General features: G+C 46.6%; 1 protein-coding gene across 2 annotated transcripts; it reads right to left on the bottom strand.

Moving 5' to 3' along the window:
• Window positions 1-469: 469 nt before the first annotated feature.
• Window positions 470-26933, bottom strand: ranbp10 (RAN binding protein 10). Of its 2 annotated transcripts, none has more exons than XM_088938557.1 (15): window positions 26612-26933; window positions 20463-20574; window positions 19901-19953; window positions 12023-12190; window positions 11847-11869; window positions 10198-10382; window positions 9407-9519; window positions 8936-9044; window positions 7571-7719; window positions 6751-6943; window positions 5871-6007; window positions 5302-5447; window positions 4851-4962; window positions 4206-4347; window positions 470-3721 (listed from the first exon to the last, which is right to left on the bottom strand). In XM_088938557.1, the coding sequence occupies exons 1-14, from the start codon at window positions 26808-26810 to the stop codon at window positions 4217-4219; spliced, it is 1830 nt and encodes a 609-aa protein (XP_088794683.1). In that variant the 5' UTR covers window positions 26811-26933; the 3' UTR covers window positions 470-3721; window positions 4206-4216. The 2 variants fall into 2 exon arrangements, with proteins under 2 accessions (XP_088794683.1, XP_088794684.1); XM_088938558.1 differs by having other exon boundaries at window positions 6751-6826; window positions 26612-26926.
• Window positions 26934-27168: the final 235 nt, after the last annotated feature.

Raw genomic sequence — 27168 nt, 5'->3', positions numbered from 1 at the left:
TTGGTCTGAAAAAAGAGCTTCTCTTGCTACCTCTCGGGCAGGGTCAACTGACTGTGTGTCACTAAGAACGTGACCATTGCAATAATTACTTGACTTGTGTTTGGTATGAACTGGTGTAATTTTGCTATGTTGTAATCTAAAGCTACACATGTATTACTGTTTCATAACAGATGACAAATACAAATGACCAAAAATGGTATACCGACAGCAAAAACAGGCACTACCAAAGTCTTGAGTAGAAATCAAGTTATTCAATAACAGCTAGATTAAAATGTAGTCCAGAAGACAGATATGCTCCTGTCCTGACCCTGAAATCTTCAAAGCCGTCACTGTTGGACTCCTAACTATTCTTTCTCAGACATTGACAGTTTACAGACTACACAGGAGTGATGGCTCTAACTCACATGAGGGGAAAAGCTCTGTAGCTGGCAGCCAAGAGATAAAACAAGAAATAACAGGACACCGGATAATTTGCACATGGATGTGTATTTTAATAAAAATAATTCTGCCAAAATACAACAGAATACAATATTTGTCTTTACCATATTTCCAGTACATAGGTATTTTTTCATAATTCTTTTTTTCTTTTTTTTGTTTTAAAGGTTTTCAAAGGTTCATGCTAAGTAGAGGGTAACTTATTTCACAAATACTAAGATCAAACTCAAAAAATAAAATTATAATTAAAAAAAAAACTTGTGCACAGCTTGCGACATTTTACCCATCTAATTGCCATCCTTCAATCCCAATGGGGTATCATCTGAAGTTCTTGTCAGCTTAAAGGAATAAAAAGTCACGTTTCCTAATAAAGTGTGATCCAAGTGAAAATGACGATAGGCGGGGCTCGATCGGTCTGGCTATTGAGGAGTATAACGTACTTGGGTCTGCCAGAGGGCGTGTACGACTAAAACAGGTTTTAGACTTTCCAAACAAGTGAGAGAACCATCTCTGTTCAAAGATCTAATACTCAGAAACAGGGTATCTGAATACGGTTCGCTTCAGACATTTTAAAAACGCATCTACAGCCACTGCACTCTATATCACATTAGATAAATCAAGTAACCTACGAGTGCAGGGTGGATACAGACTTAATTCAAGTACTATATACATCTGTATATGTCACAACTCAATTAAAAAAACTGATTCCGTTTTTTTGTCTTTTGAAAGAGTCAACCAAGAACCCGAGAGGCTCTCTGGAGAGCCTGATCACAGGGGCCATTCTGAAGTAGTGGTCATCGTCTGGCACTGACCAATGAGTGAGAGGGCCAAAATGAACAGTTTGGCAGCTTGGCTTGTGTTCAACTCCACCCCCTAAACCCCTGCCCTCACTACCGTGAATGTGGGGGGGGGGGGGTGCTTTAATTTCTCTTCCTCTGGCTTGTACTTGTCTCTTGTCTAAAGCATTCTGCATAATCCCCTTTGCCTGCCACTTAATATGATGCACACAGAACAGAAAATAAACATAATATGCCTTATTATACATTTCGTGTTAGAGCGAGGTAAAACAAAAACAATGCATTTCAGACAACTTGTCCGAGAAATCTCATGTAGGCCGTCAGCATTCAAAAATAAAACCCTACTGAGCTACATTCAACACAGGGTTACTCCATCCTAACTGGCATTTTGAAACTCTGGTGGCTGTGACCACTTGTGCAGTTAATAATATTCAAGGAAAATGTTTTATAAGAAAGAGTTTATAGCCACTGAATCCACAGTGGCCAGGTCAAAATTAATGCATTAGTTCAAATGATATCCTCTCTTTAACAGCCACTGCAGCAGAAACTCTCAGTTCATGTGGACTGGCCGTTAGGACGTCACATGGCCATTTCCTATTGGGCTCCTAGGCCATGCTGGAGAGGTGGGGAGGCTAGCCTGCATAGAGAATAAGTCTAACTGAGACTCTTTCACAGTCATCATGCTCCTATTCAGAAGGACTCTCTCCCTTGGGATTTAGGGAAAGCCATGGTATTTACAAGGTAAAAGAGAGTGCATGCAAGCTTATTTCCACAGAGACCCCTGCGGCTGCATGTCTGTCTGAAGGTGTGGGGTAAAAACAAAGAGCGCTAACATAGATGTTCCTTATGTGCACCTTACATACACTCCACACCAAGTAGATGACACATAAAACAGCACAGCAACTGAAATGCTACAATGCTATGGTGTTCACAACAAGGAGAGATATGATCGATCTGGCCTTTTGTTTTTAAATATCCCCCCCCCCCCCCGCTAAGCAGGCTCAAAGAACATATTAGAGGAATTAACGTCAAAAATAGTCATCACACTTTTTAGAAAGCAGTGATTTTTGGGATGGCGTTAGCCTGGTGCTGTAGCAAGTTCCAAAGAGGCCACTCCAGTGAGCCGGGGCTCTGCTGGGACGCTGAGCTCCCCTGGGGGCTGCATGCTGCTGAGCACACGGTGAGCATTGCCAGAGGGGGAGCCCCATCAGGAACAGAGGACGACTGGTGAGATACACACCCCCATTGTTAAATATTCAAGACCGAGGAGGGAGGCCTCGACTGAACTTAACTGTCAGCCTGTTTCGCGCCGAGTGCTAGACTACAAGTGGTTAACTCATCAAACACGGGCACCTTCATTTTCCTCTGGCGCAGAGTTCGAACTTTGCAGCTTTGAGTGCAGAGAGCCTGCGCACACGTTCAGCACGGGCTTGAAAGTCACAAGCAAGTGTGCAGGCGACGCACACGAACTGGCAACTTACATTTCTGCGTCACAGCAGAGACAAATAGCTTGTGCAGCTGAAGATGTGGATTTTTGCAGGCACAGGGCAACTGACCAAATTCCTTCATTTTTTTTTACAATTCCTCATGTTCCTTACATTCCTCAAACTAACTGGTGCCAGAAAAGCAGCTTCTAATTTCTTATACCTAACTGGGCTGTAACAGCCTTTCAAGAAAGCTTTAGTGTAGTTGAATCACTACAATATTAGACTGTGGAACTTCAAAATCCACTTTTTGTAAAAAAATACAAAGGAATTGTCCTGAACTTAACCCTTTGAGTCACTATTGTGAACTCTAAAATATATTAAGCCAGCAAATTCAAAAACCTTCATGAAGTCAGCTGGTGCTCCACGAGACACCAGGTGTTACATACTGTAGACAAGTTTGTGGCTTATCTGGGAAGCTTTCTGTGTTTTAATCAATGAACAGCATTTTTTTTTTTCTGAGGAATTGTCAACATCGCATAATTGACTTTTTCCACAATCTAAAGGTTAGAAAAGAAATTAAAATCACACTAAGCATGGAGATGACCAATTCAATGCTGGTAAAAAAAAAGGACTTTCTTCCACTTTCCATGCTAAATTTCTATGTGTATGTATACCTGAGTTCTGAGAAACAAAAGTATTGTTTAATTACAATGTATACCTTATTATTCTGTTTTAATAGGGCATACCGCAGTTTAAAATGTTATCTGGGGGGTTCATTTCCACCCTTAAAAACAAAGGATCTAGATTTTCAAGATGAGCACAACAAATGACAAACTAAAAACTAAAAAAAAAAATACTACATAAACAGAATAATAATTAATCTTTAAATAGTGTCACACAATCTGTATCTGATAATACAAAATTAAAAAAGCCTTTCTTGTGTTGTATTTATCTACTCTTCAAGACTCCACCAAAGGGAAAACAGCACACAAATTCAAACTCAGGCTCTCCTTGATCTCCTTGGCCACTGAAAGTCCGCTCGTACGCTGTCCTGTACATTGCCTGAGAAAAGACAAAAAATAACTGAAAACAGTACAAGCAATCAAAATCAACCGCCCTGTAAAACATTAAATACGGTAGTAATAGCTATTCATTCAGCTGCAATGCACACAAATGCTTAAAAAATAAAAAGGAAAAATGGCAAAGACATTAAACCTTTCACCTTAAAACATAAACCATCATACAAGCCCATTATAACTCTAATAAGATGGGTATTTGACGTTCAATTTCAGGACCAGCTGGCAAGACTGTGACAAGGTGCAATATCACCTTGCAACAGTAGATGGCAGTAGATGCAACAAGAGAGCGTTCCGGAAAGTCAGACCAGACTGCTTTAGAAGTATTACAAACTTCCCCTCTTGGGACTGTGGAGGCATTGTGGGGTTGTGGGATCAGACAGAGGGGTGATTGTGGGGCTGTGGGACCAGGAGATTGTGGAGGAATTCTGGGGGGACTATGGGGTGATTGTGGGGCTGTGGGAGCTCACCTCAGCTGGCGCTAGTGCAAGAAGTTGTCGATCCTGGCGAAGGAGCAGGAGCCGGAGCGCACGCGGGCCATCAGCTGGACACACTCGGTGGCCTGGCCCAGCGCCAGCATCAGGGGGGGCTGCTTCGGCAGGTTCTGGGACTCTGGGGAGGGGCAGAAGCACAGGACTGAAAAGACCCCTGACTCCTTCAGGGCTCCCCAGCCCTCTTTCTAGCTGAGCTCCTTCCCCTGCTGAATCCTGACATGTTTTTGTTTCCGCTCAGAATTTAAAGGTCTTGATTTACCTATTAAAATAGTTAAGTCACCTCCTACGCATTTAGGAACTGAAGAACATGAAAGAGCGCCGGTTCACCCTTTCATTAGGTCATCTAAAGGTTCGATTATGAGAACCCAGCTGGTAGGAACAGCGGAAGGGGTGGGGGCCGCAGACCTGTGCTGTGTCCTCACTCTCCCTTGTCCAGCCGTGCGCTGCCACCCCCCCCCCCCCCCCCGAGTCTTCAACGAGCCGTCTCACCTGGGCCCCCAGCCAGGGAAAACGGGCATCCCCGGCACGGCTGGCTACTCCAAACGGAGCAGGGGCTGGAAAGGGAAACTCAAAGCCGCAGCTCTGGAGCTCAGTGTCGGCGGCCTGGGCCCCAGCTCTTACCCAGGATGGCGCTGTTGAGAGCGGAACAGATGGATTCCCTCTGCATGGGGTCCAGCTGCTGCCCCACCGGGCAGTTCCAGGGGTCCGAATATGCCAACAGGCTGAACGCATCCTGCAAGACAGACCAACACTGCAGAGCCCACAACCCCACTTCCACCTGCGCCTGTGCGGCGGCTATCGATGGCGCCCACTGTCCTGACATACCGAGCCCCGTCAGCATGGGGTGCGTCCTCCCAGCAGGCCTAGACAGCCCGGACAAGGACACAGGATCAAAATCACTGGGACGGACAGATTTCCCAGCACACAAATCCTTCTGTTTTGTGCACTCAGAGCGTCTAAGCGATGTATGCAAGCGTCACACAGAAGGCGGTGCTTGGATTTAGAAGTGTTTCTCCCCTGCACTGCTCGCTAGCGCCACCGTGAGCCCCCATGCTGCCGCTCGGACTCGTACCTGCAGCATCTTCTTGTGCGTGGTGTTTTTGCCATATTCCCGGCCCAGTTTCTCATTGAGGGCCTGCAGCTCGCGGCCAAACTGAATCATCCGCTCCGTGGCGGCCTGGTTGCCTCCGCACAGCTGCCTGGGGGCGCAGCTGTCCTCTGGCAAGTGGGCGGAACAGCAGAGGTTAAGGGTTAAAGGGTAAAGAAGAGGGCAAAGCAAGTAACCCGAGGAGCACTTCTCAAGCTGACTCAGCTTAGAACACTTCTCTGCCACAGGCCCAACCCCATCTCCCTCCTCTCTCTAACTGCTAACTGATCAGTGGTATTTCTACTACTACTAATAATTTCCTTGCAACTATACTGCAATTTTCATCACAGAGTGCAGCCCCACCTGGGTGACACAGCAGCTATTCTGCACCAGCAGCCCCTCTTACACAGCAGATCAGGGGAAAGGGACAAACTCTTTCACAAACTCGAATTAAGGGGGAGCTTTAGGCAGGTCAGGCTGCTCAAGGCGAGTGGAGGGTAGTCAGGCCACCTTGGTTACACCCCTGCTCCTTTGAATAGAAGACCAGAGCACACCTGCCATGCCGTTCCCCACACTGGACTCGTCTGTCTGCAGGATCTCCTCGTGCTTGTAGGTACCGTTCATTATCCGAGAGGAGTTCTCCAGGACCCCGTTGGTGTAGTGCTCAGGCTCAATCTCCATTTCACTGTCACTGGAAATCAAAGATGTGCAAACTATTTGTTTTCTCGTTATCCTTTAAAGTTTTCATTTATTTCATACAGAAATAGAACAGCAAATGCAGTTCCTTCCACTGGAACATTCTTGCAGAACAGCTAGTGACAGAGGTCACACGATGCAGACCTCCACAGTGAGCACCAGGGGGAGTACAGAAGTATACTCCTCATTTTTTCACGATTCCAAAATCCCATAGATATGGAAAAGACGAGAAAGCCTTCTTTGAACAAGCAAGTTTCTGAATTTTCTTCATAATTTAGCATATTACTGCTTACAAATCCACTTACAAGTCCACTGTACCTGCTTCTGAGCTCTTACAAACACACACTGGTTGAAAAGATGGCTCTCTCGTTTACAAATTTTAGAATCCTAGTGATTTTGTATTCTGCTCCCAGAAAAAAATAGCACAAGCACTACACTGCATAAGCTAATTTAGATAGGTTAATAATCTAAAGCTAATTCATTGAAGTTATTTCATCAGAAAATTAAGTAAATCTATTAAAAACATTTCCTTAAAAATCTGTTCAGCATTTCACAGAGGAAATTACCGTTGTTCAATTCCAACTCTTTCAACTGTCCCCGTATTTTCTTACATTTAGAAAATCCGGAGCTGACACTGCAGCGCCAGTGGGAGACCTCGCACAGCCTCCAGCTGGGCGTCTGGATCACTGACCAGCCGACAGCTGCAGGAGCCAGACTGGCCCCATGTGCTCTGCTCACCTTGTCTCTTGATTGCTGGTGCTGCTGTGCGGCTGGGACTTGGTGGAGTCTGTGGAGTTGGACTCGGAGTAGTTGACTGAGGAAGGGGAGGAGGAGGAAGAGGAGGAGGTGGAGCTGAGCCCGGGGTATTTACTATGGTTCTGTTTGTTCTTCCCCGGAGCCACCCCATTGCTGCAGGTAGGACTGTCTGCTCCTGGCAGCAAGAGGAAATGTCCATGAGGCACAGGGCACAGACTGCACAGCAATCGCTAACACACACACTGACACACCCTAGACACACACAGAACAGTCCATGTCTCTCTCACAAAACAACACACAAGCATCAAAGCAGAACATAGCTGAGGAGCTCCTCGGTGGTTCATTCAATAGCTCCACTTGCTTGGTTGCAGGCTGAGCCCCTCATCTCCTGAGTTATTCCCTCCACTGCCTACGGCTGCAATTCCACAACAGCTACAGGCTGGCCTGGATATCCTTCCTTGGAAACCCAGCAACACAGTCAATATGCCAGCAGCCCCTGTGATCTTGCGGTGCTGTATGGAGAGATGCATTGCTAACTGCCCTGTAAGAGACAGCCTCGGGGGCTCACAGAGTGCAAAACGGAGCAAGGCCCTGGCAGCTGCACATTCCCTTTGTGGCGACACAGGAGTTGCAGCAGTTGATGAGCAGCTGGCCTGTTCCAGTTGGGAAGACCCCCCAAAAAAGACAAAAACCTGGCAGTGCCCAGTTTGAAAGAAAAGACATGACCTCTCGCTGTTGCCCTCTGTAAGACCACAACGCAAAGGGCAGGCGGGCTCAGAGGCCCAGAGCTGTGCCGCCCTACCTGTGGCGTGGAGGTGTGGGTTGGCTGCCCCGTGCCGTGGGCTCAAGCTGGGCGAGCAGGGGTAGCTGTCCTGCGACTTGGGGGAGCGACTGCTGAAGCAGCGGACCTCGCTGTCCGTGCCGTTCACCATCTCCACAAACTGCCGGCACCTGGGGGGCGACAGGCACCGTGAGGCCTCACGCCAGGCCCTGCCCTTTCCACCTGCTGACCCCTGACCCAGGACAGCAGGCTTGACCTCCGTACAGACGCACAGAACAGCCCCTGCAGACTTTCTGGCAGAAACTCTCAAATTAAAGTGCTTCTGTTTCAGAAACACGAGCTCCCTCCTCGAACCAAAGGAAGGAAGGAAACAATTACTGTACTTTTCATTACTGATGGTAATATGTCATTATATCCTAATTTGAAATGAGTCCAAAGAAGCAGTAGAAGATTAAAGCTGTAAAATTAATATAGCTTGTCGTACATGCTCGGAGGCGCCCACAAATTAATCTGACAAGTTAACTGGGCTTGCACACATACCGTAACTCGAGACGGCGTTTTCAAACCAGATGCACAAACACTACTTCAAGCCACTGTTCAACACAATCCATTCAAAAGGCAAATTATTTCCATGTGTTCTGGGTTTTCTAAATTACTAAGGCTTCCATGAGGCTTTCCTCTAATTTTCTGCCTTCCTTTTCAGAAGGGCTCCAGTAAGTAATGCGATTGCCAGGTGCAAGAATATCCATCACTGCGCTCTCAGTGCAGCTGGGATTGCTCGCACTATTGCTTCGCCCGAGTTTAATTCTGAGGAAAACGTCTTTTGAAGGGAGGGAGCCTCACTTGGTAGGGCCCTAGGGTCTGAGACAAGCCTCGATCAGGCTGGGACATCTGCTGTAATCTTGCGGTTCGGAGAGGGCAGAAACGCTGCTCCGCCCCAGCCCTGGCCCACAGGCTCCGTGCCGGGCCCGGGGGCTCCTGGGAGACTGCTCCTTCGCTCATTTTACCATCACGCCTAAATAAAGAACGTCAGCTGTGCTCTAGTCCGATGCGACCGTTGGACGCGACTTTCTCCTTTTCGTTCTCTCTCATTCTGAAAAAAAAAAGACTAACACATTTTTTAAAAACCACGCCAAGTGCAGCTTCTGAAGCCGGACCTCATTTCCTCGTATTGTCCCAACTGTGAAAGCCCCCCTGTAACTCACTTCCATGCCCTGTGTTTGTTTTATTCCAGCCCAGTGTTGCTTCAGTCACAAATACACCATTTGGCTGCTTTCCCGATAACGGCTCTGAGCTCCAAAACCTTTGGCCACTTTTCAGTCAATAACTTTTGTCTGTGGTCTTTGCTTTACAAAACCGCGCAATAGGGGGAATTGTGAGACTTACTTTAACATGAATAGTAAATTAGGGTTGTGCTCTAAAAGTCCGGGATACAGCTGCTGTGTCGCCTCTATGGCTTCTCCAACCCTGCCCGCTAATACTAACTTCTGTATTCCTGTAAAGCAAAAAAAAAAGAGCACAGGTCAGAGAAGAGCAGTCACTCCGCCACAGTGAGCAGCACACCCTGCCACACCAGGAAGAGCTACTGGGATGGATAATCCAGTTAACACAGATGATCAAAGTGAACAAGCAATCGCTGTTCAGGACATTTCAATGAACAACAACAAAAAAGTTTTCATAGTTCTGTTCAGATATCGTTAATGCACCATTCCCTTTTCTGTCCCAATGCAAGTCAGAGAGTTGAACAGTGAGTACAGTCAGGAAACTCGGTAGTGCCGTCTCCACCGACAGCTGACAGGAAACATAACAGAGGCCTGTCAGACAGCGTGGGTGAAGGTGCGTGCGTGGGAGTCTTACTCTGTCTGTTCTTTATTGAAGACTGCTCCTCCTGGATCATGGTTTCTGTGGCCCGCGCAAAGGCAGTAGCTGTAGCACAGTACCCATGATGCACCAGGTAGCTAGACACCATACTGGGAGAACACGAAGAAGCAGTGTCATTAAAATGAAAGCAGAACCGTGGATTAATGGCACAGAAACGCACTTACAACAAATTGCTTTAACAGATAACCAGGCATCGCTGTATTAATTCACTGTATTTCTCTTCTTCTACTTTAGAAGGGCTTTTATTAACTGGTTCTGTGAGCCCCTTCGGCTTTCCTACATCTAATATCTCCTCTCAATGTGTGTAAAGCGCTTTGAGCAGCCACTTTTAAAGGCGCTATGTAAAATAAAGTTTATTATCCTTTCCGAAATTCCCTTATTATCATATTTTTCCTTCTTTTCCTCAAGTCTACCTCAGACTTGAATGGAACTGCTTTGATAAAATTAGCAATCTAAGTACAGTACTCAGAGTCTTAGCCAGTCCAGGGTTCTTCATTACTGACAGCGTAATACACAAATTAGAACAACATTTAAATTATTGCTGTGGGAAATGACACTAAATCACTACATTAAGGGGTCCAAACAAAGTGAATGCACAGCATAACTAGCATTAGAGTTACTCAACTATACTTTTACTATACTTGTACTTTTATTACAACTCATCTTTTCTTCTAATCATCTTAAGCTAAAAAAAACAACCGGACGTGAACCTGTTCCAAGGCACAAAGGAAAGAAGGTCAGAGCGCCCCCTGTCTGCGGTCTCTTACTTCTGCAGCACGGTTTGCCACTCGCCCAGCCTCTCTCCGATGGGGAAGCGTGCGATCATGCTGTGGATCTTGGCTCTCCACTCGCTCATGTAGTCCTCGATGTCGAACACGAAGGGCTGCTGCCCGAAGTTGGCGTCCACGATCTCGCCGGGCGTCTGCAGGCCCACCGTTGGGTACAGATTGGGCTGGGAGGGGGCACAACCATAAGACGCCCCGTCATGCACCGGCGGTGATCCCACAACCCCAAGACCGCGCTCAGTGACTCTTGGCCCTGCGTCTGAGCGATGCACGTCACTGATAGCTTTTAACCTGACTCCATGAACACATCAGCTAAGCATGGAACCTTTTTTTCATTTAGACTTTAAAAGGGGAGCTGCAGTCCCAATTTCTCAGACCGGTTATTAAATCTGGATAACAAAATAAATTAATTGACATTATAGAAAAAAAAACAGAAATTGCACATTAAGCACAAAACCGTGATCTTTGTGAATGAAGTGTAAGTCGCCATGTTGTGAATGAAGTGTAAGTCGCCAAGTTCGAGTTGGTGCATTGCAATGTGAAGCGGCCCTTCCCGCTCACTAGTCTCTGTATTGACTAATGTGAGGCACAGGTGAATAAGTACAGGTTGTGCAGCAGACATTTCACCACAGAAATGTTCCAATGTGACCAGCTGCCAGATTTAACAAGTAGTATTTGTCGGCAAAAACCATCTGGAAGTGGAGAGCAGTATTTCTATTGAATTAAAAGAGAGGTATTCGGAAGCCTGCTTGTTTACAATGTCATTAGGCCGCTCCACGCCACCAGAAGCTTTGTTGCCTCGTTCTGAATCGCAGAACATGGCACAAAGCACACCTGGAAATGTCGTCTACGTTGTGATGCAAACTGGAGGTTCTACAAGTTACCATGTACATTTGACTTTTATTGCGGTTTGAAATGCTCTCATCAATGCTGATTCTTTCTAACCCCGAAACATGAAAATTGCATTGCAGCTCCCCTTCAAATTCAGGTCCTCCTGATCTGGATCCATCAGCTGCGAGTGCATCTCATGTCGACTCACTGGGACACTGAGGAAGGGAGTGCAGGCAGGCTTGTTTCCAGATGGGGCACACGGCCTGCCCCCCTGGTCTGGTTTTTAACCTGCACTGCTCTGCGACCGGAGGAGAGATGCACCCCCCGCCAACAGCACCCCAAAGGTTGCCCAGGGGTCGCCGTGCTACTGGGAGCTGAGAGAGCCCTGCCGATTCATTACAACTGCTCCCTGGGCGGAACTTAACCCATTGTGTGCTGCTGCTCAGGGAATTCCAGTCACAATCGACTGGCCACGCCCAGGCTCGAACCCATGACACCTGGATCATAGAACTCAGCCTGCATTCAGGAATCAGGTTTACCGTGCAGGGCAAGCAGACTCAGTGCCTACGAGAGGTGTCACGAAGCAAAAGAAAAAACGTCCATTCGGAAATAAATCTGTGATTAATTCTAACAGTCTCTCTTAACAAATCATGCTGGTATTTTGAAGGTAAACCCAGGCTTTCAATATCTAAGACCTGCCACTGCTTAAGAGTGTGATAACGTTAAAAGCTCTCTAAAAAATAAAATTTTGTGATTCATAGAAGAATGAAGGATGTATTGAAAAAGTCAGCAATACTTACAGGAAGGTCTGTGAATGCTATACCTGTAAAACATATGAGAGTGTGAATTAGTTCTGGCTGCTTCACATCATCAGTCATCAGAAAAACACATACAGCTATTTTTTTTTAAAGATGTCCATTTTCCATCTCACAAGGAACAATGTTATTGCACAAACGGCACCTGAAGCATCACCCACCTAGACTGTGCCCGTTCTTGGTGTAGAAACAGGTGTTGTTGATGAGGTTGACGCAGCAGCCAATCACATCTCCCGTTGTGAAGGTGGGGCCGTACGGTTGGCCAGTCCCTGATGAGCAGAAGGAGTGTCCATCATCTCCATGGTAACCATACGAGTGTTTATCCCAACCTGTGGCAGCAAAAGGGAAAGGAGAACAAATACTGTACCTGCGACAAGGAAACGTACCTCTCAAACAAATTTAGCAGTTTTTAAAGTGTTTCATCTCAAGTTCGGGTCAGCCAGAAGTGTAAGCAGAATGGTGCAGATTCAGCTGGGTCTAGCAGAAACATTTAGACTGAGGAAACATCCACTAGAACAGAAGAATGTGCTATAACTTTAAGATTTAAACTCAGACGTCAAAATGCAAAAAAAATGGCTTATAAAAACTCAACACCATGGAGTGCTGAGGTGTTCAGTTGTTGAACTATGTCTATGAAGACCCTTTAGCCTATCTAACCCATTTGTCAGTCAGTAGTTAATTGATCCGATTATCTTATTCAGCCCGTTTCTTGAAAGAAACCAGGGTATCGGCTTCAGCAACCTGGCCAGGTAACCTGATCCACACCCCCACACCCCTTTGTGTAAACAAGTGCCCTCTTCCACACAGCACTTGCACATACAGTAGATTCCACTATTTTCCATAGGTTCGTGTGTCACTGTTGGTAGAAGTAGGTATCTTTCATTGATAAATCCTAAATAAAGTCATATAAAATGGTAGATAGCAGATTTGTATTTCACTGTTAAGATAATGGTACGAGAGATGTTAAAGAAGACCAGTCGCTACATTTCTCATGCCTATTCATTAAAAGCCAGGATCGTTTAATAAGAAGGTGTGTGCACTGCCTGAGGGGCCTCCAGCTGTTACCACAGGCTGCTCAGATGGACGCAGGCTGGTCAGGCCCAGGAGGAGCCTGCTGGGAAGAGTGCCAAAGAGAATTTCCTTTGCCTCTTCAATGTGTCTGCAGGACCTCGTTGCTGCTTTCAGCCAGGCAGGCCCCGGTCCTGCACACTGCAAAGTGTCACGTTACACCAGCCCTGTGCAAACAGGCCAAGACTAAATATATCCCCTGACCAAATTAGTCTCCTCCAGCACCCAGCACAGCCCCAGCATGCACAGCAGAGGAGCAGGAGAGGGGCGAGAAACGCTGAGCTGAACTTGTGTCTGGTTCCCAACATTTCGACATCTGTCTCGCTCAGCTCCGGCTTCCCGCACTGACAGAGGGCCTGCTGCCCTCATCTCGCCAGAGTCTCGTGATTGGTTATGTCACTTGGCCACTCACGCACTCCAGCACACGGCAGCACACTGTGAGGGTCCAGGTGGCTGCGTGCATGCTTGAGCCGCCACAAGAACAGGGTCTTGAAAACATGCAGTGAAACTAGGAAAATCCCCCCAAATTGCCAAGTTATTCCTCAAACTTAAGAGGCATTCCTTACAGGATAAGATCACGTCATCAGTGCCCAAATGTCGTGCAACAGCAGCTCTGAAAGGAAGATTTCAATGTGAACTGTTAAGCGCCTTGGGGCAACCTTGTTGTGAAAAGCACTGTATCAAAATAAACTGAATCGAATTGAACTGGCAATGTGGAACAGAAAGTGACACTTTTTACTGGGCTGAAGCACAGTATGTTTTTAAAAGCAGCTAAGGCTGGGTTATATTTTACACCTCAGTGACAGCAATCGGAAATACAGGAGGTTTTTAGATCCCCCCCCCCCGTAACACCTCCTCACAAAATCGAGGGGACTGACTAACGGGAAAGCCGAATCCCTTCATAGCACAATACCTAATCTCTGGTTTTAGTCACTACAAAAACAAAACAGTCACAACAAATGGGTCGAGTCTGAATGCAGGGCACTGCATGAGCCGATCGCTACTGTATCGCAGGCTGCGAGATTGCTCCTCAGGCCCTGTGCAACAGATTTTCCACTGAGCGCAACGCCAAGGGCCAGCTTCCACTGTGGGACAGGAAAGCCTCCGAGGGCAGAGACGGATCTCGAACAGCATCTTTCCTGCCCAGAAAGCATTTGACAATTTCCCCGTTTTACAAAACAACTTGACTGAACTCGAGTGAACCCAATTCCTTTAGGATGGGGCCGAATCGATGATATATAGCCGTGTTTGTCTCACCTCACTTTGCACCTCCACTGCCACTGAGAAGGAAAAGCCTGTCTCTTCCTAACAAGGCTGTTCCAGTGACCAATACCTGCAAGTGCCTGCACAGACACTAAAACCCCACACACCAAGTGCCTTGGAAAAGTCAGCCAAGCATGCAAAGAAGGGAAAACAAAGCTGTCAGCCTGTTTAACAGACAATTTACAACCATTTTAATTGCTTGTTTATTTCCACTGTGTGATACAGTCTTGGCCTTGACCTTATGCCTGTCAGAGCCTCAGGCTTTCCCCGGGTACCAATTCTGAGATAAGCAACCAGCCCCAGACGTTAGACCCCGCAGGTCACAGGGCTCATGAATACGATGACCGTCCTTCACGGCCGGTTTCTGCAGCATGGTATACTTGTATGTGTAGGCTTTCTAACATTGTCTTAACCTCTGGTGCTGCAGTTGTTAAAAATATCCCTCTAATTTCACAGTGGGTCCCATAATACAGCCACAGTTGTGAGCTGGAAGATTCATGCTGCTTGGATCACTCAAAGGCACACACGAATATCACAAGGATGAATAACACTCTCCGATTCCGGGTCAGGCAGACTCTGGTCCAGTCAGTTAATAGGTTGAGAAAACCGTCCCATCTGTGCAGGCTACAGTGAGTACACACTGCTCCAGCTGCGGTCAAAGTCCAAGAAAGCTACAATTCCTCCAATTACTGCCAAAAGAACTGTTTAAATCAAAGACCTTTAATAACACTGCTCACAGCCAGCTCCTGACACTGCTCAAGTTCATTAGCATTATGGAGTGATTAGGAGTAATTATTACAGTGAGGAAAAGGTGCATGTAGCTATACATTATTAAAACAGATGGTGTGAGTGGCTATGTGGCACTATTCCATTTGGAGCACAGTATTCAAACCAATGCCCCAGTGGCGACAGTGCTATGGGGTGTGCTCTCCTTCAGATGAGACACTGAATTCGAGTCCCGACTACTCAGTCACTCTTTGTTGAGAGTAGGGGAGTTAACTGTGGAGTCCCAGCTGAATGCCACTCAGGGCTTGCACAATCTGGCCTAAATGTCAGTTCAAATGGCGAAGCAGCTTCTCGCGTCTCCTCCAGATCTGCTGTCCTGTGATCTGCTGCAGAAAGCCCACCAGCTGGATGCCGCACTTGGTGGTGCAGGATATGGGCCTCTTCTTAAAAGCAGAAACCCTTCTTCTAAATTCACCTAATTAAACCAGAACAGAAACTGCTTCATAGCCTTGTCTGGGAGTGTTTGGCAGCAAACCTGTCCACAGGATAGCACCTCCTGACCCAACAGTCTGGCTCACATGCAGCTAGTGAAATGGCCCACTTTGTGAGTGACATTGTCTCAGCAAAGGATGACAACTGAAAACAAGGCTGTGAGGAAAGAGCCCCCCTGTCAACAGCGGGCTTCAGAAGCTCTGTTCTGAGAGGCTTTCTCGAGACAAGCACAGACTTGTTCTGTGGGACTCTGGTTCCACACCTCCCCCTGATGTAGAGAGAGAGAGAAGCAGGGACACAGCTGCACTGCAAGAAACACTCTGGGATTAGACAAGCATTCTTCCTCAAAATAAATCTAATCCCAGAATTCCCACACCCTCCAGAATCGGACCAGTGATCAATCCTGCCGGGGGAGGAAGATGGAAACTCAGCAGAGCCCAGTTTGTGATCTTCTGTAACAGCCTGAGGAACAAGGACTGAGCCTCTCCAACACCTAAATGGTATTGTTGTAAATGCTAATTGTCACTGCTTTGGCAACACTGTAATTCATCGGTCAAGGCAATAAAGCTCTTTGAATTTTAAGGTCTTTGGATGAGTGCGAGCTCTAAGATCCACATCCACGCCCATGTTTATGTTTGACAGGCCGGAGAGATAAGGGGGCACCACATAGCTGACAGCGGACTTTCTGATAGGGGGAGGGGCATTGAGGAAGAGGAACAGGAGGGAAGCAGCTAACTCTTTGCACCTGCATCTTTCAGACAGCTCAGACATTTTTTTCCCCCCATCTTCCTACTTCTACACTCTGCGCTTTTCTTCTTGATGTGCAAAGAGTTCTGTGGCAATCTTGCACTGAGATTTTAGTTATTTTGTCAAAGGTCACAGTTAATCCCGACAAATCTGCAGTTTGAAACAGACAAGCGGCCTTCTAGTTTTACAGATGCGTACAGTGGAACAAATGAGGTTACTGATGAGGAACATCCAACAAGGCGACATTTAGATCTGATCGGTCAACGTGATGGATTGGCTGCTACAACGCTTCTGTAGGCTGCTCCTGCACATATTACCTTGAGTTAATTTCATCACGTTTTTCAAGAGGCTGATCAGTGTGCATTAGGATTTGCTAAATGACAAGCTGTGTGTTTTCTAAGCTGTAGTACTAATGGTTAAAGTTGTTCAACTTCAGGGAAGGATTTGGAGGCTAACTCCTGATCACCTCAAAGACTTCTGCACAGCAGTGCGAGTCCCAGAAGAGGGCCTGGTTTTCGGATCGTATGAGCCTGGATTAATGTCTTTGATTTATCCGTGTCTGGGGGCCTTGGCATATTTGTTTATGTCTACAACCTGGGCATGAAGCAACGTGGAGATTTTTCTTACATTTTGAGCTAGTTCTAACAGGATATAGTATAAAACTAATGGTTTGCTTACAGACTTAATAAAATACAGGAAACAAAACATTCAAGATAACCTTTTGTTCTTTCCAGGCTAATGTACTTGACTTTTTTGTGTTTTTTTTTCCCCCGCATGGAACTGACTAAAAATAACTAAAAGCAAATTGTGGTATAATTTATTACAATGCCAATGCTATCTTCTATAAGAAATCAGCTAAGAATGAGACTTCAGAAATGGACGTGCAGCACAGAGAATTCCGTTGTACAGTAAGTTAATGGTTAATTGTGGTGCACTGGGGATAAGACAATACCCCTGCTGGAGAAGGACAAACTGTTCCAAAGTGTATCGATTACAGAGGAGAGGTGTTCTCTCTGACACAGTTCACAGGGCCTCTTGTCTATGTATCTGTCTCAGCAAGCCCTTATTTATGGACCTTTCCACAGAAAGCCAATTGAACTGCAGAACGACAGGATCACCCTGTCTGTTCCAGAGCCTTCTCTGCAGTGACTGATGAGCAGCGCTATCCACAGGGATCTCCAATTCCCTCCTGGGGAGGCTCCGACACGGTTATTTATCAGCTCTACTCCAGAGCAGGTCTACACAGAACCTTGTCAGCCACATGGCCCCCAGCAGACAGCCCTCCAGACGGTGGTGGGCAGAGGTCACGACAAAGAGAGAAACACGGTCGTCTTTCCACAACCCCTCCAACCCACACACTCCCACTCAATCTCCAGGCACAGATAGCTAGAAATCTCACACAGGCAACCTGTAGCACACTGCATGTGACATGGCAGCACAATCAAGGTGAAAAAAAAATGTGCTATTTGTTGTACTGGGGTGAAACCTTTGGCATTAATGATGCACTAAGTGGGCTAAACATTTGTGATTATGGGGTGTCTATATGCTGTGCTTCCCAAAAAAAGATGTTAGTTCCACCCAGACTGATTTTCTGCAGTTTGCACCTAACGTACTCCTAAGAACAATGCAAAAAGGATGCCTGTTGGAGTCCTTTTCTTGGGGGATGAACTGCCCTTTATCTCTTTTGTTCTGCTATGTAAATGTTCGACCATCACATTACAACGAGCTGGGCAGAATTCTCATGCATCCAGTGCATGTGGAAATATTTCTGTGGCAGGGTGCAGTGCTGCAGAGTTTTCAAGGGAACAAGGCTATTTTTTATATTTCGGAGTTACAAAGAATCAGCACTGACGAGTGCGTTTCAAACCACAATAAAAGTAAAATGTAAAACTAGACAAAATTTCCAGGTAAAGCGCAGCGCCATGCACTGTGACTCAGAACGAGGCAACAAAACCTCCAGTAATGCGATGTGGCCTTATGACATTGTAAACAAGCATGCTTGTGAATACATCTCTTTCAATGCAATAGAAACATTGGTCTCGATTTCAAGATAGTTTTGCCGACATATACTTACACTTCTTAACAGTGCCTGCAGATCACATTGGAACACTTCTGTGGTGAATGATCTGCTGTATAACCTGTCTTATGGTCATAAATAGTCATTATGCTGACTAGTGAACAGGAAGGGCTGCATCTCATGGCAATTCGTGGGAGCTCGAAGGCGACTTGCATAAACATGGCGACTTACAGTACTTTAACAAAGTTTACGATTTTGCTCTTAATTCAATTTTTTTTTCTATAATGTCAATGAATTTTTTGCGTTACCACGATTTAATAACCGGTCTGAAAAACTGGGACTGGAGTTCCCCATTAACACTAAACCCTGAGAGTGGACACGACAGGTCAGCTGGCTCTCTAGTAAGGAAAGGCCCGACATCCGCTCCAGGGACACACTGCCTTAGTGAACTAGGACCCCAGTTACCACCTGAAGAGAGCAACTGGCATTCTCACACCACTTGTGCGCCAGCCAATTTCATCACTGAAATGTAGCTGCTGTCCTGGGAAATAATGAAAAACTATTAATAAAGCAAAACCCAGTTTTTAATGCAACCAACATTGGCTCGTGGCAGTATTCAGACTGCCCCTCCCCTGTTCAAATTCAGCTCAAGTGGGGGCTGAACAGCACTCCGCAGAACCGCAACACAAGACACACAGGCTGCACTCCAGTCCTCGATGGGCTTTCCTGAAGCTTCTCTTAGCGGCTGCACAGAGCGGTAACTGTGCGCTCCTGACCTCTGGGTCAACAGAGATCTCACTGGAAACCACTTTACCCTACTCGCAGAGAATAGCGCAGGCTTTCAAAAGCATGGGGAAACAAAAATTCAGTGATGCAGACAACACCTGATAAATCAGCCCCTCTAGGCAAGTGCAAAAAAATCGGACACAATAATCCAAGGGCCTGTCAGAACGCTGGCCAATCAGGCATGGTTGTGCTCTTGCTGGAACTCTCGCCTGACAAACATCAAAAAAGCTGGTTTGTGGAAGGGAACAGTGGCAGTGAAAGAGTCCTCTCTGATCTGAGAGCAAGTGAGCAGTATAGAGCCTAGTACAGTGTGTTCAGCACCAGGTCACATGACCCGACAGCTAATACCAGCGACAAATCTCCCAGAGCAGGTAATCTCCATGTGACCTCCAGGAGCCAGGAGAGAAAGCACCACTGAAGGGTACTTTATACTGGCAGAACAGCATCGCGCCGGCTGTCCCTCTGCCTAGTCTTCACATTCCAGAACCACCACCACAGTATCTGAGACGCACAACCCCCGGGCTGAGGCATCAGATAACAGAACTGCAGAAGAAATGAAGCAGCCTACGACCTCTGGACATGAAGGGTTGATTTTTCAGCCTGCTGCGCAAAATGCCATTCCACATTTTACCCCGCGGCACACATCTGTGAAACGCCAACCAGCACATACTTTTTCGTCTTCTTTAGAACGGGCTGAACTTTGGTAGTTAAACATCAAACTATGTTAGAAACAAAAGATCAGTGCAAGAAATCTCATCTGTTGCCAAAAAAAACACATTCCAAAACGCCATGTCCATCTCTTGTAGCACTCTCGTTCAGTGATGTGCAGCCATAAACAGTGTTAAAGATACTGCAAAGCACTTGGTACTCAAATCATAAAACCTCAAACAGCTTAATTAATCTCTTAACTTCCTGCCATACCCCCCCCCCCCCGACTTACCAGGCAGCCTGTTCATATTGACGCCTTGGGCAGACAGGCCGATTCCCATGTACCTGCAAAGAAGGAGAGGTTGGCACCATTAGCACAGCGCTGTCTGAGCGGTGCGACTCGGGAGACTGATCAAGCAGGCAGGAAAACTGGCGGCCTGGGAGCCTCACAAGGTACGAGGAGCAGGAGCAGGACAGTGAGCGTGACATTAACAGCTGGGCACAGGAATGCTCCCACAAGGGGTCTCCTGGAGTCCAGGGGCAGAGCACAGGCAAGAAAACATCACCAAAGCCAATCAGGAAGCCATTACAGCTGCAAGACGAATCGAGAGGGGTACGCATGCCAGAGAAAGCACAGGACAGCTGTTTCACGGGCCTAGTCGCATCTCAGCTCGGTGCTAACGGCTGGAAATGAGTCTCCAGGCCCCGTGAGGAGCATGAGAGTCGACAGAGCCCTGGTGATGTGCTATACAGATGACAGTCTAGAACCACTGACGGGCAGCCAGGACATCTGGGCTTCACAGCTGAGATGGCTCGTGAACGAAAGGCGGGGGGACCCAGCCCTGCTCCCTTACCCATCCCTCCCTTTGCTGACGATCTTCACTTCGAAGTAGTAGATGCCGCAGGCGGCTGGGATGGGGTGGGTGGCCCGGACCGACGCCGCGTCCTTGTGGTTCTTCCCATGACCTGCGGGACCAGGAGAGAGACAGCGATGGGCCAGATGGCGGCTTTTGGTTCTGCCGATAGTCCAGGGGTCCGGAGGCCTGAGTGACACATGCTTGACAGGATTCGCACCGAGCAGGAACATCAGCTTCTATTATTTTCCAGCAATTCCGTAATTTGTCAATTATTAATGAAATGCCGATAATTCAGCAGTATTAAAGTGAGATGGCTGCCTTTAAGGGTAGTATATAAACCGAAGCTGATTACTGCTCTGTCCCAGTACAGTAGGGCCACTGAGAGTGCAAGCAGTGACTGGACAGCTCCATCCCCAAAAGTCTGACTACTGCCCCTGGGGGGTCAATTCAGGGCAGGGGGAAAGGTCAAAGGTCATGGGAATGACATTCCACTGCAGGCTGCTGGGATCGTTATGGTTGATATTTTAGGTATTGCAGCTTTCTAAATCTCCCTTCAGTGCTAATGTTATATGAAAAAGCACAGGCTCAGGACGCTGCATAAACAAAGAAATGTGACGATGGCTCAGGTTTATGGTGTGCAGCGCCTGCGCACGTCAGGGCAAAAAAAAAAATGCTCTAGAATCAAAAGCAACCTTGTGGAAAAAAAAACATGCATCAGAAGAACTGTATTCTATTTATATAGAGAACAGCAGATAAAAGATTCTTCCAGGAATCATCTGCCAAGACTATAGTACATCTGCCACTGCCGTGTTGAGAGAACAATGTTTCAACACAATGGGCAAGCAAAGCCTGCTGTCTGCATCCCGAAGATTTCCAGCCCTCCGTCAGCGCGTGGGGATAAATATGTACACTGGTCAGTGACTCAGAGGGGCTGAACATCAGCCAGGCCCGGTCAGATGGCTGTGCACTGTGAAAGCAAAACCTATTTATAATAATTCCTTACACTTACATAGCACTTTCTGGACACTCCACTCAAAGCGCTTTACAGGTAATGCGGATTCCCTTCCACTACCACCAGTATGACCTGGATGATGCGACAGCAGCCAGTGTGCACCAGTACACTCCCCACACATCAGCTCTCAGTGGGCAGGAGAACAGAGTGATGAAGCCAGCTCATAGATGGGGATTATTAGGAGGCAAGGTAAGGTTAACACCCCTACTGTTTTCGAGAAATGCTCTGGACCACAGAGTCAGGACCTCGGTTTTATGTCTCATCCGAAGGACGGTGGCTTTTACAGTATAGTGACAGTATACATTAGGACCCACACAGGCCGCAGGGTGAGCGTTCCCTGCTAGCCCCACTAACACCTCTTCCAGCAGCAGCCTTAGTTTTTCCCAGGAGGTCTCCCATCCAGGTACTGGCCAGGCTCACAGCTGCTGAGCTTCAGTGGGCTGCCAGTTGTGAGTTGCAGGGCGATATGGCTGCTGGGTACTTATCCCTGTCCTGCATCTTCTCCGTAAGGACATAAAAATGGCCGGCACACCAGAGGTGGTCATTCGGCCCAAGTAGCTCGTTTGGTTGAGTAGCAGCCAAGTGAAAGTTAAATTTCTTCCTGCTGTTTTTTTAAAGGAGCTCTGACTTTGGGCCTCAACTGCCTGGGTGGGAATCCTGTCCCACATGATGCAGACCTCCACAACCCTTTGTGTATAGAAGCACCTCCTGCTCCCAGTCCTAAAAGTGCTTCCCTTTAGTTTCCACCTGTGCCCTCTCTGTGGCGTTTCGAGTGCTGGGGACTTACACTGCTGACTGCAGCTGCCTCTCCAGGGACAACCCCAAAAAGTCATTTTACTGGAGCTGCAGAACCCGGTTCAATTCCAACTGCAATGACCAATTTAAACGGAAATTCTGTTCATTTTCAGGTCCTAAAAAGGCAGTAATGTGGAACAGAAAGGTTGACCACAGCTCAGATATCCAAACTATCAATTTGGTCGTCTCCCTTGAGAGTGGTAACAAAACTTTAGAAACACCCCTATTAACAAGTAAACTAGGAATGTTGCTACAGAGCTCAAGAGAAAACCTTTGCCACAAAAATATACTCACAGAAATATTTCACAACATAAACTAAGTGAAGTGCATTTTAAATACATACATTAAGCAGAAAAGAAAAACTAAAAAGTGTCTAAGCTTAATAGGAACCTTATGAGGAGCCTATGAATAGGTGAATGATTCATTCACAGCAGTTAGCGAATGGTCGTCAATAACATTCTACGACGACATTAATACTAATAATAAAACATTTGACACAAAGGTTTCTCTGCAAAAGAAGAAGAGGAAGATATGGAAGTGACTTATCCAGAGAAGAGACTGAAACAGGCCTGGGATGTTTAACAAACATAAAGGCGATCCGTAAACAACTGAAACATGGCCTCTAAAAGTATAACGCGTTTCACTAGAAGAAAAAATGTCAAATTTACAGACTTATAAAAGTCAGACTTATAGACTTCTATCAGAAGCTGGCAGTGACCTGTACAGACCTTAGGTCACATTCAAGACAGAACAGACTTCACTCTGCAGTGGGGGTGTGCTGTTCATGCCATGATGAGCACTACAGGCAGAGCAGATGGTGCTTCGCATGTGTAGATTTATATACACAACATTTTTGCAGCAAGTTACACATGCCATTTTCAAACATAAAAACATTCTGCTTCCAGGTAGCATTCACCACACCACATTTTCTTCTCTGCTCTGGAACATGTCCAGAGAAAAGCAACCAGATATGTTCTGAGGCCCAAGGGAACCTCCTACACTGACAGACTGAACGAATGGAACATCTTTAGTCTTCAAACAGAGACGATTATGCGGGGACTTCATATAAATGTTCAAAGTCCTCAAGGGTATTGTTCATGGCAATCCAGCGGACTCCTACAGAATGAACAGTGAAACACAAAATAGAGAACACAAGTGGAAAGGGCTTGGAAGTGCAATTAAAACTGAGAACAAGATGCCTTTCTTTACCCCCAGAGTAGTGGGAGCATGGAGCAAGTTACCCAGCCATGTTGCTGAACCCTGGCTTCTTTCAAGGTATGGCTGAACAAGATCCATGGATTAATTAGCTACTAACTACCAAATGGGTTAAAGGGCAGAATTCCCTCCTTTCATTTGTAACTTAGAGCACAATGTAGATGAGAACATTATGTTCTCATTGATGGGCGTCTCTGCTTATAACAGTAAAATAACTCTTCTGCTGATTGCGGGCTAATCTTGGGAGTCAGTTTTGCCTGCAAAATACAGCATGTCAGGACGTGGACTGTTGTGACATGTAGATCTATACAGCTGTTAATGATGAACAGGCTCCTCCAGCACCTGCCCCGTGACAAAGTGTGTGCCCTGATAATCTGGTCACTGAACCCAAAAGCCCTGGAGGCCTCTAGACCCTGTTTCAGAATCCAGGGGAAACAGAAAACACAAGAAAGCTTAGCAGTTCGAAGGAAAAAAAAAACAGTGACCACATCGTACCCCCACTGCCCCCAAATTGCTTAATGGAAAAAAAGCCAGCTTGAGGTAGAGCATCCACCATCAGCGAGTGACTCCTCTCCTCTGAAGCTGCAGGAAGCCAGGTAGTGCTGCTTTTTCCACAGCTCCTCACAATGGAGGGGAATGAAGGGAGAGCCATCCCTTTAAGATGAGCTCATGTGCATATAAATGTCACGCAGCCACTTCGGAGCATGAGCCCGGCAGGAGACAAGTGCTGTGGGGCAGGCCTGCTGGCCAGGCCCGCAGGGCCCCCAGGGGCCCAGGCCTGCGGCCTCCCGGCGCCCCTCTGCACCGAGAGGGCAGACGACCATCTTGCAGAAGTGTGAACAATGACTTCATGATGGCAGCGATCACACTCTGTTCACAGGTTTCAAAATGGTGCATGCATGTTCTCTGGATTCTTTTTTAAATATAAAGCAGAGCTATTTATAGGTTCCCTAATCTGAACGCAGGGCTGCGGCTGATGGAGTAATTCTGTGTCATACTACTATTTCCGCTCCTGTTCACCCTGCGGTCTTTGCCATCGCCTAATACAATTGTACAAGTGTTCAGACTACACCTGCAGGTTCCACATTGGGGTAAATATTTCACTGAACGTGTTGAGCTACAGTAATATGACACCTCTAAGTTTCTGAAAACTGATTTCCCCCATTCTAAATAAATAAGTTTAACTGCAATCATTCCAGTTAAAGTGTCTTTTTTTTCCCCCAGTTTCTGTATAATTAGGAAAAAGATCTAATTCTCTCACTGGACCTTTGCACTGTGAACACTGATTCTTCCACTCAGGCAAAAAAAAAAGCTCATTTCAGAGTTCAGTTCAGTGTTGACTTACTGTACACCTCTCTGACTCTGATCTGTCTCAGCCAAGACCCTCATTACAGATCTTACAAATCACTCCTTCCAAACAAAACATGCCGTCTAGAAATTTTACTCTGTCCTTGAAACAAAAAAAAAACCCCTTAGTCTACATTGCCTAAACTAGCTCTGTTGGCTGAATACAACTTGGGTCTTTTAAAAAAACACATCAGACGAATTTGCAGGGAACTGATGGTATTCAACAGGCAATACCGAACACAGCCCATGTGGGACACGAGATCCAATTGACAGCAGGAGCCAGTTTCATTCCGATGTCAGGAGCTTTGTGAAATTATAATCCATAGTAACAGGGGGCACATAACGTTACCAGAATCAACCGTGGTTGGATCAGTAATCATTCTGTTTGAGCAAAGTGTTTTCATTTTGGATTTCAATCAATTTCAAATAAAGCAATTTCAATCAGTCGACCACGATCTCTCCATTTCCCCAGCCCAGTCCAATACATTGGAATAAATCCTCACTAGAATGGAAACCTAATAATTTCTGTGCATGGTACCTACACGACTGCTCTCATCAGGATCCACACTGAAGAGAAACCCGTGATTCTAAATCCACAACTCCATGCTAAAAAAAAGGGGGTGATTCAGAGAACTCTGGAGGTACACATAGGACCGATAGCTATGTCGGGTAGAGCCCTCACTGCTAGCCAGATTTCTGAAGAAGCATATCTTTGGTGGCATGTCATTTGCTTATTCATTTTACTAAACCTGCCCTTTGACAGAAAAACTCCACACAACAGGTCTGCCACTCCTTTTTCAAAACCCTGGGGGAGCCGTGGTTCAGAGACACAACCACGGCCCGGACCTCACTAGAACCAGGAGAACGAGACCGAGCCCTTCTTTCACAATAAACACATCCTGTTTCCGCTCTCGGGGCGGAAAGGGTTAATTCATTGTAATTCAAGGCCCGAATTCAACAACGAGCTAATCTCTTTTTCTTCTTTCTTTTTTTTTTCCGGTCCTCGTCACTCACCACACGGCTCACGGAATCCGCAATAGTCTCACAAAAAGGAATACCAGATCATTGCGGATTCCTGTGTCGTCTTTGGTAGGTGCCTCGTCCATTTAAGTGCCCAGAGTTGGCATCTATATCACTGTGCCAGTGGAGCAGAATACAGCTACCTGCCCTGGGTAACTAACACCTACCGTGCGTCCATATTTCCTAAAACTGGCTCATAATCAGTATCACAAACTGCTGACAGTCACGGCAAGTGATGTCATTCTTTTCCGTTTAATGCAATTATTTTTAATTAAGAGGGCAGGGAAAGATTGAGGGGGGTGAATTTCTCGGGTCGCCCCCCTCGCTTCTTGGACCTTATTAAAATTCGGGGATTTGTAACAAGAAGTGGGAGGGGTGGGCAGAAGCGTAGGACATTAGCACCAAGAAGAATAAAATAAAAACGGCACCCGACACACAGTCCAGCTGCGAGGCTGAGACGAGTCGCTGCCCATCATCTTATCTAGTCGTTACGAGCAAAAACGAAATCAGGGGCAGCTCGGCCAGTGCGAGGGTCTTCTAACCCAAGGAACCCCAGACACTGTCATCATTAACTGTCAGCCCTTCGGGGCTTTCTTTTTTGTGAGACAAAACGGAGAGGGCACAGAAAACAGATCAAAACAGACCAGGGAGACTGCGTCCGCATAATCGCATACAGTAGACAACGGCTCAGCGAGCCTTCGGGAGAGTGCTGGCCCGGATTAAGAAGGCCAGTGCTAGCATTTCGGCATGTCTCTACCTTTGTAATGCACCCGGAGATTGTTCTGTGAGAGCCCGATGTAGCTGTATTTATCCTTGGAGCTCCAAGATCGAGGTAAAGGAGTCTCTTCCTCATTCACGGCCGGGTAAAGCCGCTTCAGTCGCTCGTTGAGCTCTCGCTCCTGGTAGCTGAAAGCAGGGTCCCCCCCTTGCAAGCTCCCCGCTCCGAGCTCCGCCATTTTTTTGGCTTTTAATGTTTTGTTTTGCTTTTTTTCTACTGTATTGTGTCAATCCGCAGGAAGAGGGAGAGAGTGAAATAGACTAGAGACAGCGGTGCGATATCCCCGGATAACCAACGCTCTAGAATCGGGCTATCGGCGGTGTGTTAGGGAGTTGTAGTTCGGGAGATCGTCTTGTACGACGGGTATCGACGAGCACAAAGTTCGATAATGACTACAATTCCCACAAATACCTGCGGGATTGCCCCCGTGGACTTCACGCGTGAGGAGGAGGAAAAACTGTAGTTCTACAGACTTGCGGATTCCAAACTGGTTGAACGAGATCGTTTTTCAGATTTTCCTACAAACCCCACAAGCC

This window comes from Atractosteus spatula, chromosome 21, assembly GCF_055471065.1.
Source record: "Atractosteus spatula isolate fAtrSpa1 chromosome 21, fAtrSpa1.hap1, whole genome shotgun sequence".
Lineage (NCBI taxonomy): Eukaryota > Metazoa > Chordata > Actinopteri > Semionotiformes > Lepisosteidae > Atractosteus > Atractosteus spatula.
Note: the sequence above shows the minus strand (reverse complement) of the source record. Positions and strands in the feature narration are given on the sequence as shown.